Genomic DNA, 10,675 nt, shown 5'->3' on the forward strand with positions numbered 1-10,675 from the left:
AAGTTAAATTATATAAAAAGTGAAAAAGAAAAAGTGAAGATTTTAGAAAATATAGTAAACAAGAATTAGTCAGAGAAATTTAAGAGGAAAAGTGTCTAATCTTTTTCGCATTTATTTTTGGTCATTTGGGATGAAAGAAATGATCGATCCAATCGGTTTACTCTTGATGGAGTATTGTTGACTTTGCAATTTTTAAAGACTAAGTAAATTTTATTCTTATTAGAAAATCATGTTTGCACCATAGCATGCAAAAGGTGTTAATCAAATAAGTTGCATGAGTGGCAGTTCATGACATACGAAAATCTTTTTCCCAACTTAACATATGTGGTACTTCAAGGGCTGTGGAGCATGACATCTCCTGACCTACGTCTGTCCTAAACTAATTCAAGACTCCAAATTGTTGATCTTTCACCCCACAAAATTTCTTCCAAACGTTAGAGTACATAACGGAACTAGTGTTGTTCGAATCAAAGCCAATTCCGAAGGTAAAAGAAAACAGTTTCTGTGTTGGAAAATGTAAGTGAATCGAAAATAAATAGGTAAAATTAAAATTCAAGGTATTGTGATTGGGTGACCTATCGCAGAATCATGGCTTAACTTTCAGGTTATACATCCAGGGTCAACTGTTAATGCCACCGATCGAAGCATGTAAACAAAGTTGTTGCATTGATGGGAGTTTGTTATATCTGTACATTCTATTTGTCAATCTGAAGGGAATTACTATAGACCAACTTATGGCAGAGTGAGCTACTCGAGCATTTTCTGGGACTGGAAAACTTTACGATCAGCTACCAAAGCAGGATTATCATGCTCTGAGTATGCAGCCAGATTGTTATGCGCAGGGTTGGCGGCAGTCCGACAATCTGAGACGTTACCATCATCGACCTGGTTATCAGATTCAAGAAAAATGTAAGGGCATGTACATATTACCATTTGGATTACTAGATAATAAATGAATGCATGCCTGCTCAACTGGTACAAGAGACTGTTCATGATTTCTCTTGGAAAGGTCTCTTAAAGCACCCTGCACAATAACATCGTCAAAAGGTGGAACACCAACAACTATAACCAATCAGCTAAAAGATAATCGCAAATTCAGAATTGAGCAATTTGAATTCATTCTCATGAACAATATATTTGCACCTCCCCCAATGCAAGATTACGTGCCTTGCAGATTAAGGGGAAAATGTTAAATTGGCTCCCTGTGAATCTAGTAGAAGAAAATTAGCACCAAAAGGCACAGCTTGAGGTCATCATATGCATTTCACGTCATATGCAGTTTGATTAATGGATTACATATGTAGCTACAGTACATACTAGAACATCTATAACAGACAAACAGACATTGCTCTTAAATATATTCTACAGATAAAACTAAAAACACTTCAATATGGACATTAAAGCTGCAATAAATTTTAAAAATCTTACCACATATACAGAAAAAGAAAAAATAAAATACAAAATTGTAGGTTTTATATAGATCAACCCTTCCCAATTCCAATACAAATGGAGTAAAGGAGCATGCTATGCTTGAGAATGTATATGTTGATCGTTACTAGGCAGCCATTGATATAAATTTCTATAGTTATAAGAATATATACATCTAGACATTAATTCAAACTTGTATATAATTTTTCCCCGAAAACAAAAGCAGTATGATGAAAATACCTACCCTATTTGCCCAGAAAAGCCCACAAGCATTGCAAAGTGACCTTGGACCAGACGGCCCTCGCCGCATCATTGGGGTGGATTTTGAACTAGTGCCACAATGTGTGCATCTGTAGACACATGCCACAAAAAAGAAATGATAAAACATCTAGTTAGAAACCTCCCAGTAAAGGGAAATTAGCTTCATCTAGTAATAACTTCTCAATATAAGTCTCTAATAATGTGAATTATATAATTATAAAGTGCGACAAATTGTATGGCTAAAAGAAAATATAATTAACACAACTCACGAGGTTTCTGATTGACTATCATCCTGTCCTGAATCTTGGTCTGTACCATAACTATTAGCTCCATCTTGTTTCTTAGATGAAGTGAATTGCCCCTTATTACGGTGCATCCTACATTTATTTATCAAATAAGTATAAATAGGCACTGAAACAACTAACATATAACAGTTAAAATGATGAGTGAAACTAAAAGGGGAAACATTTACAATGTTGAAAAATTAAAGAGATTATAAAAGATTCATTTTCGAGATAACAAGTCCAAGAAAAACTCACTGAGTTGTAATGCTGTTACATTATACATTATATTAAATTCTTGGTGAACTAAAATTTTGCGAGAGTAGAGAAGGAATGAAGTTTCTTGTTAACCGAAATAAGTCTATGGGTCAATATTTTTCTCATATAATAGGAACACAAGTTTAAGAAGAAAATAGATCATCCAAATTTTAAAATCTCGGCATCAAAATCAGTCACTTACAAAAAGATAACATGGAGTAGCTTTGGAAATCTTGTAATAAAAATAAAGCAAGTTTCATTTTAAATTAAAAAAAAAAAGCTTAAAAAATAAAATTACTACAGTTAACAAAGTTTAAATTACACTCTGAGATTGCAAAAGTTTATTAGACATCAGCTTACATTAATACGTAACCATAGCTTAACAAGATTAGACATTAAATTCAAATTCAAATCCAGTTCCACAATCAGAAAGGACAGGATTCTGTATAGTTGATTCTTTCACAGTTACCAAGTTAAATTTCCCCTCAACACATGATGGCAGAGAGTCAGTTGGGTATTACTACCCACTCAATATAATGTATGTAACTAAATATTATATGCCAGTTCAAACTTCAAAACTAGATGGCAGTTTAAAAGCACATATTTCTGTATTAGAACAGTTTATATGGATGGGCTCTAGCCGTAACTTCACCAATTCCCAACGAGTTGAACACAAGTCTATGTAAAATGAAGCTCGAAGCCAACACAATATTTTGTAAAATAAAGTCTAAAATCCAGCTTGCTATCGTTTCAATTATTTAGCATACTTCCCAATTATATTATATTTACTACCAGTAAATTATTTGATTTGTAGCAACATAGCAAACTCTCTCAGTTATCCATAAACTTTTATACCCAGATTGTAAATAATTATGTACATGTTCATACAGTTCAATCTAATACTCGCAAGTTCTATCGCACACCACAGAATCTTAATTATCAAACAAACCTGAGCGCAACTTCTTGCCGTACACCATATCTCACTTTCTTATCAAAACATCGCTCTTTCCTCTTCTTCCTGAACCTATCTAACGACGCAGCTCGCTGTGGTAGACTACATCTTGCAGGATATTCCATTGAACCCTGCAGAAGGACCCAAAAATATTTAAAACACTACCCAGCACTGAGAACGTAAACATTAATGAAATTCTACTATGAATACCCACACATCACTTTATCATTGACTAAGTAACCTTGCAACAATAATCTCCTGATATCAGTACATCTACCACTAATGACCAAATATTAACAAATTTGGTCAACCAATGATAGGTCTGCCCACAACATAACTTTAAGTTAAGTTGATTACCACCGAACATCAAAGTTACTATTCAGTATTTACTACCTGACTCTGGTTAATAAATATACAAATCACAATGTCTCACTTTATCAATATCTGGTGGGACAAAGTACTCTGCATCAGGTGATTTTACTAATAAATCAATTGTAAAGCGATACAAGTGCAAGCGGGTGTGAATAATATATAATATTCTTCTATTATCAGAAAATACCCTCTGATTCTGTTGAGGCACCACATCCACACATGGCGAACCACTCGAAGACAGTTCACATCCACCCAACAGTAACAACACCGCTTGAACCTGCCACGTGAAGCCAAATACAGATTAAATTTATCAAAGTAATTAAATAAATAACTTCACGCCCCGTCCATCAATTCAATGAATTACCAAAAACCATAAAATAAAATAAAAAATCATACAATTGCAACGCCGAATCAACGAAGAACAAAAGAAAAAATGATAAACAAAAAGGAACCACAAAACAAGGGAAAATAAATAAGGACGAGGAAGGGGGAAATTGCACCTTATCAGGCGTAACAGCATCGAAGACGTAAACTTGGCCACGAAACGACAGCGTAAGCTGACTGGACTCTTCGGGCCCTCCACCGCCGGAGACGTAGACCGCATCGGAAGTGACATCCTCGACAACGACCATGGCACCGGCGGCACCGTCTTCGAGCGCGTGAGTTTCGTAGTGAATGTGGTGGTGGGCGTCGAGGGCGGGGTCGGGGCCGGAGCCGTTGCTTTCGGCGGCAGAGATCTGCGGAGGCATGTTCAGTGGCTGGGAGTGTCCGTACATTGCTGGTGGCTCCATTGTAGGGCCCGGGAATCACAGTGCATTACAGGGAGAATTGGAGGGGAGTTGGAAACCCTAACCTAGTGGGATTTTAAATTTGATTCCGATTTGTGAGTGTTTTTGAGAGAGAGAGTGTCTGTGTGAAGGGACGAAGGAATGGAGGGAGTGAAGGTGGAAGAGAAGGACAAGACAGGAATTGATTCAGAAAAAGGGAGAATGAAAAATTGACCTTGTCAGTGCTCATATTTACGAGGCTTGCCCCCTTCGGCCCAGGCCCAATACGCATGCCGCATGCCGCATGCCACTTGCCCCATGGAATTTCAAGTTTTCAATAACCGACTTTATTTAATTTAATAATAATAATAATAATATCTCTCACAAAACCCAACACTATTTAATTATTTATTTATTTATTTATTCGTAATCAATATACCGTTTTCACCATCATCACTTCCTCTCTCATCCACTGGGTTGTTCACAAAAATTTACATCATCAACTAAATTGCTTATAATTAAATGGGAAAACGTTTATTTGAAGATCCAAAATTTGTCAACTTTTTGATAATGACACGTGTTTTTTTATTGGTTGGTTTGTAATATTTTATTAAGAGGGTCATTTTGTTGTGGAGGGTATTTTTAGAAAGACATTTGAGATTTTTCTCTTCATTTCGCGGTTTCATTTGAGACTTCCTCACTCTTCACCATTTTTATTTCCGTCTTCTTCATCTATCTCCACCATTTTCATGGAGCATTGCTTTCATTCTCGCGGGTCTTCCTATCCATTGAAAGAAATTTCACCTTCTATGTGTTCCGTTTTCGGGTTGGCGGCATTTTCCTCTTCTTCGTCTCTCTCCACCATTTTCACTTTGTCTGGAGCATGGGGTCTTCCTCTTGATGGAAAGAAATTTTTCACTCGAGTTGGAACTTGCACATGTTTTTTTGTATACAAAAGATCAAGATTATAAATGTTGGGTATTATGTACTGATAATATATTATAGGAATAAAATTTCAATTTTGATCTAGTACCATATGTTCTCTACTAGTGTTGTTCGACCATATATATTGAAACTTTTATTTGGTTATGGGTGTTTGGTACAAAAATTGATTTTGTAAGCGACCTTGATAGGCCTGAGTGTTGGTGCCTAAAAAAAGATCCAATTCAATTGAGTGTTGGTGCCTAAAAAAAGAATCACATCACACAGGTGCCTAAACAAAATATTCAATTCAATTACGTAAAATGTCTTTGCTACTTATGTGCCCACAGCTGGCTCTTGCAACACCAGTTTTTGTACAAAACCATATTTTTGTTCGTGTAATCGTTTATAGGGTCCTTGTAATCGATTATAATGGCCAAAAAGGCCTACACTTGATTACTAAGGCATATTTTGAAAGGTCTTTGAGTCTAGAATCCAACAAAACAAGAATCAACTCATTTGGAGATCAGTGGAGAAACAAAACAAGAATCAACTCATTTGGAGATCAGTGGGAAAGTTATGAGCAAAACAACCAGCAAAGGTCAGAGTTGGCAGGTATATATAAAGCGTTAACTTTAAGGAATAAACTGTACCTACTCAGATGTCCAAAAATTACAAATTAGTAGTCATTGGAAACCTTTTTTACTCTAGTTTCTAATAAAAAAAGAATCACATCATTTTGAGGTCGGTGGAAAAAGTTATCATTAAAATAGCCAGCAAAGGTCAAAGTTGACAGCATGTTAACTTGGTCATGACACCAACATTCGTCTTTCCTCCCCCAAGGACTGCCCAAAATCTAGTTTTCAGGCTCTACTCACACTTAAACATTAAAAAAAACTCTCATCCATTCAAGAAATATGAAAAAATTACGTAAAATGTCTTTGGCTACTTATGTGCCCACAACTGGCTCCTGCAACACAAGTTTTTATACAAAACCAGATTTTTGTTCGTGTAATCGCTTACAGGGTTCTTGTAATCGATTACAATGGCCAAAAAGGCTTACACTTGATTACCAAGGCATAATTTGAAAGGTATTTGAGTCTAAATTACAACAAAATAAGAATCAACTCATTTGGAGTTCGGTGGAAAAAGTTATGAGCAAAACAACCAGCAGAGGTCAAAGTTGGTAGGAATATATAAAGCGTTAACTTTAAGGAATAAATTGTATCTACTCAGATGTCCAAAAATTACAAATTAGTAGTCATTGGAAAAAGTTTTGATTCTAGTTTCTAATAAAAAAAGAATCACATAATTTGGAGGTCGGTGGGAAAATTATAATTAAAATAGCTAGCAAAGGTCAAAGTTGACAACATGTTAACTTGGTCATGACACCAACCTTGGTCTTTCCTCCCCAAGGACTGCCCAAAATCCAGTTTGCAGGCTCTATTCACACTTAAACATTTAAAAGAACTCTCATCCATTCAAGAAATATGAAAAAATTACGTAAAATGTCTTTGGCTACTTATGTGCCCACAGCTAGGTCCTTTTAGTCCACCTACCTTGGTTAAAAAACATATATGGGCTTTGACCTTTGCTGACTATTTTAATCATAACGTTTCTCACTTACCTCCAAATGATGTGATTCCTTTTTTTATTAGAAAATAGACTAAAAAATATTTCCAATGACTGCTAATTTGTAATTTTTGGACATTTGTGTAGGTAATGTTAATTCCTTAAAGTTAATGTTTTATATATTCCTACCACATTTGACCTTTGCTGATTGTTTTGCTTTTAACTTTCTCCACCGAACTCCAAATGAGTTGATTCTTTTTTTATTAGAAAATAGACTCAAAAAGCTTTCCAATGACTACTAATTTGTAATTTTCCCATCTAAAATAAGAAACATGAAACAATAACTTGAAAGTAGATTCATTTAGGTAGCTTAGAAAAACCTTGTGTTTGGGAAATTAACTGCATCTAGTACAATGATCTAAAAATTATGGATTGGTAGTCATTGGAAAGCTCTTTGAGTCTAGATTCCAACAAAACAAGAGTCAACTCATTTGGAGTTCGGTGGAGAAAGTTAAGAGGAAAACAAACACCAAAGGTCAGAGTTGGCAGGAATATATAAAGCGTTAACTTGAAGGAATAAATTGTACCTACTCATACGTCTAAAAATTACAAATTAGTAGTCATTGAAAAGCTTTTTGAGTCTAGTTTCTAATAAAAAAGAATAGCATCATTTGGAGGTCGGTGGGAAAATTTATCATTAAAATAACCAGCAAAGGTCAAAGTTGACAACATATTATCTCACTCAAATTGCCTTTGGCTACTTATGTGACCACAACTGCCTCCTGCGTTAGACGTTTTTGTACTAAACCAGAATTTTGTTGGTGTAATCGTTTACAAGGCCTTTGTAATCGATTACAAGGCACAAAATTGTCTGCACTTGTTTTAGAACGTGAACCAACTTGTCCTTGAAATCAACATTGGGTCTTTCCTTCACCATGGATTGCCCAAACCTCAATTTCCTCCCTCTAGTCACACTTAAACACTAAAAACAACTGTAAAGAAATATGAAAAAATAAAGTAAAATGTCTTTGGCTACCTGTGTGGCAATAACTAGCTCCTACAGCATAGGTTTTTGTACAAAACCACAATTTTTTTCGTGTAATCATTTACAGGCTCATTGTAATCGATTACAAGAGACAAAATAGGCTACGCATGCCGCCATAGATGCAATGAAAATTGGTGATATCATTATTCATGGATGGTACTGATAACGGTTGAAAAATCGTTATTTTATACTTAATTTTGATAATCAATCAACCTTTTTTGACTTAGAAACTTGCTTTAACTCATGTTTTTGTTTTAGTTTTCTGAATAAGAGAGTTGAAGGTGAATTTAATGGTTTTGTGCTAGATTCCCTTGATTTTGTAGGCTAATTGAATGATTTGAAAGAAGAGTTAAAGTACCGACTGGTTGGAATGCAGAAAAGTCAACCAGAAACCATAAAAGTCAACCAGAAAAGTCAACCAATCAACCAAAATGTAGAAAAGTCAATCAGAGTGCAGAAAAAAGTTGCGCCGAGTTGCGCTGAGTGGTAATTACCGCTGAGCGCCACTTTTCAGGTGCCGAGATCACCGCTGAGGGGCAAAAACAGCAGTTGAGGGGCAAAACTGAAGTGTCGCACTTGCCGCTGAGCGATAAAAACCGCTGAGCGGTATTTTTATGGGCTTGGACTCCCTTTTCTGTAATATTTAGAAGTCTATATAAGGCTTTAGTCTTCCTAGGGTTAGTATCTTTGGCTGGGACGAAGCAGAAACACACTTTTCACCCCTTGGGGTAGAATTGGAGATGGTGACGGCTCTCCTCTTCTCTGTCTCGAGTTTTTCTATATTTTTCATTCTTTCATTCCATTGTTCATCTAGTTCTTCCATGACGATGGAGAACTAAACTTTTATTGTTGTTGGGAATCAATGTAATCCTTTTGAAACTCTCTTGTATGGAATTTGTTCTTCAAGATCATTTTTATGATACATGCTTTCTTTCATTAATACTTAGGGTTTTTTCTCTTTGCTCAAAGCATGCATTGTTTAACTCATTCGATGTCATGATTATTAGTTTTGTCGATATGGACACATAAGGGGAAATTTAGATCTGGGGAATCTCTCCCAACAGTATATTACAAACCTAGACATAGGAGTATGATAGTTGGTTGCCTTTAAGCTTCTGTTCACTATAATGCATGATTAATTGCTAGGGATACAAGACATTGTAAACTAGTGATTATGATTAGGCTTTCTTCGCCGAGACATCTGGTTTAAAGTAATTTAGAAAGTGGCATTAACATTAATGAAAAGAATGATGAATTCCTGAATACATGAGAGTGGATAGGATGAAATTGATAAACCCCAACAACATATTCATCCATACATTTCAATTCGCGTGTTTTGTTTCTTCTTGCCCATTGATCATCACATGCATACATATTTACTTTTCATTCTTTTGCATTTGAAACTTACCACAATTTGTTCACAAGTCTTAATTAATCAATAAATCACATAACTATCTAGGCCGTGATTCTCTTGGGAAACGATACTTGGTCTTACCAGGATTAGTACTTGATACGATTCGGTTACATTTGCCGAGGGTTAACAAGTTTTTGACTCCGTTTTCGGGGATTGAAAATTTGTTCATTAGGTACTCAATCGCATTGGCCACTTTGTTTATTCACATTCCAAACAACATCACATTTGACAATGACAATAACAAAGACATTAAAACTTCAATTATCATGAACAATAACCAACTTAAGTAAAGTTTCATCTTTTATTTCATTAAAAAAATTGGGTACAATAAACTTATTTGTTCATCTATGTACAATTTTGTATTCCTTTCTATAAGGATTCAATACAAAAATCACTCGTGCTTCGCTCTATTTCCTGTGTATGGGGTTCTAAGCGCCTTGCTCTTGTAATGCTTTCGCGATCTGACCCTCACAAACCGATGCACACTGGGTTGGTTGTTGTACATGGGCTTACAAAGGTAGTGTTCATCTCAGATTCTGCACGAGGCGTACTTTTTACATTTCTCCTTTTATTCTTCTCTTCAAAGTACAAACATACTTTGTTGAAAAAGAATACCGGAAGCACAACTGCATCAAAGAAAACAAAATAAGAAAATCGCAAAACCCAAAAATGGTAACAAAATTTTTTAATAAACAAATAAAACCCCAAAGAACTAAAACTCAATAGCCAAATCGATAATGCAAATAAAAAGAGACAAAAACCCATTTACCTTGCTCAAACCACCAACGTCACTAGAGGATTTCATTCCGCACTATAACGTCAACCGAAATCCTCAGATCTTGAAGATGAAAACCTTTTGGTTCGTCAGAGCCAAAGGAAATTAGGAGCTAGGAGGGAGGACGAAGTTGGAGAATGCCAAGGGTTTTGCAAAATGGCAAGAGGTGAGAAAGAAGAAAATGAGAAAATGGAAAGAGAATGGTGAACGAAAACGAAGAAGCACAATCTGGATAGATAAGGAAATAAAGGTAGTTTTGGAATCACGAAAAATTGAACTTTCAATCCATTTCGACGTCAGATTTTTATTTAAATAAATTCTTCAAATGGGCCAATCAAATGTTGACACGTGACGTTGGCAAAAAGTTATCAAAATATGGTTGTCAAAATATCGGGATTTTAATTAAATTCCTTTGTAATAGTTTTAACATATAGTAATAACGGACCAAACACACTAAATTAAATTTTTTTTCTTTTCTTTTTAATTTGTTTGTTATATTCCTTTCATGTGTGTGTTTTTTAAATAACCTTATTCCATTTTCTTTAGCGGTTTACTCATCAATTTTACTCTTCCAAACTATTCCAAACTATTAACCATAATATTAATGAGATTAGATAAATAATAAGGAG

The 10,675-nt window shown here is 35.3% G+C and overlaps 1 protein-coding gene across 2 annotated transcripts; it reads right to left on the minus strand.

Moving 5' to 3' along the window:
• Nucleotides 1-521: 521 nt before the first annotated feature.
• ZIM (GATA-type zinc finger protein with TIFY domain-containing protein) lies at nt 522-4,524 on the minus strand. 2 transcript variants are annotated; one of them, XM_088095527.1, is made up of 7 exons: nt 4,053-4,524; nt 3,740-3,829; nt 3,178-3,311; nt 1,959-2,066; nt 1,673-1,778; nt 974-1,024; nt 522-885 (listed from the first exon to the last, which is right to left on the minus strand). In XM_088095527.1, exons 1-7 carry the CDS (start codon nt 4,341-4,343, stop codon nt 748-750), a joined length of 918 nt encoding a protein of 305 aa, XP_087951653.1. In that variant the 5' UTR covers nt 4,344-4,524; the 3' UTR covers nt 522-747. The 2 variants fall into 2 exon arrangements, with proteins under 2 accessions (XP_087951653.1, XP_047150734.1); XM_047294778.2 differs by having other exon boundaries at nt 965-1,024; nt 4,053-4,521.
• Between the last annotated feature and the right edge of the window lie 6,151 nt (nt 4,525-10,675).

This window comes from Vigna umbellata, chromosome 7, assembly GCF_029865625.1.
Source record: "Vigna umbellata cultivar VRB3 chromosome 7, Vumbellata_1.0, whole genome shotgun sequence".
Taxonomy (NCBI): domain Eukaryota; kingdom Viridiplantae; phylum Streptophyta; class Magnoliopsida; order Fabales; family Fabaceae; genus Vigna; species Vigna umbellata.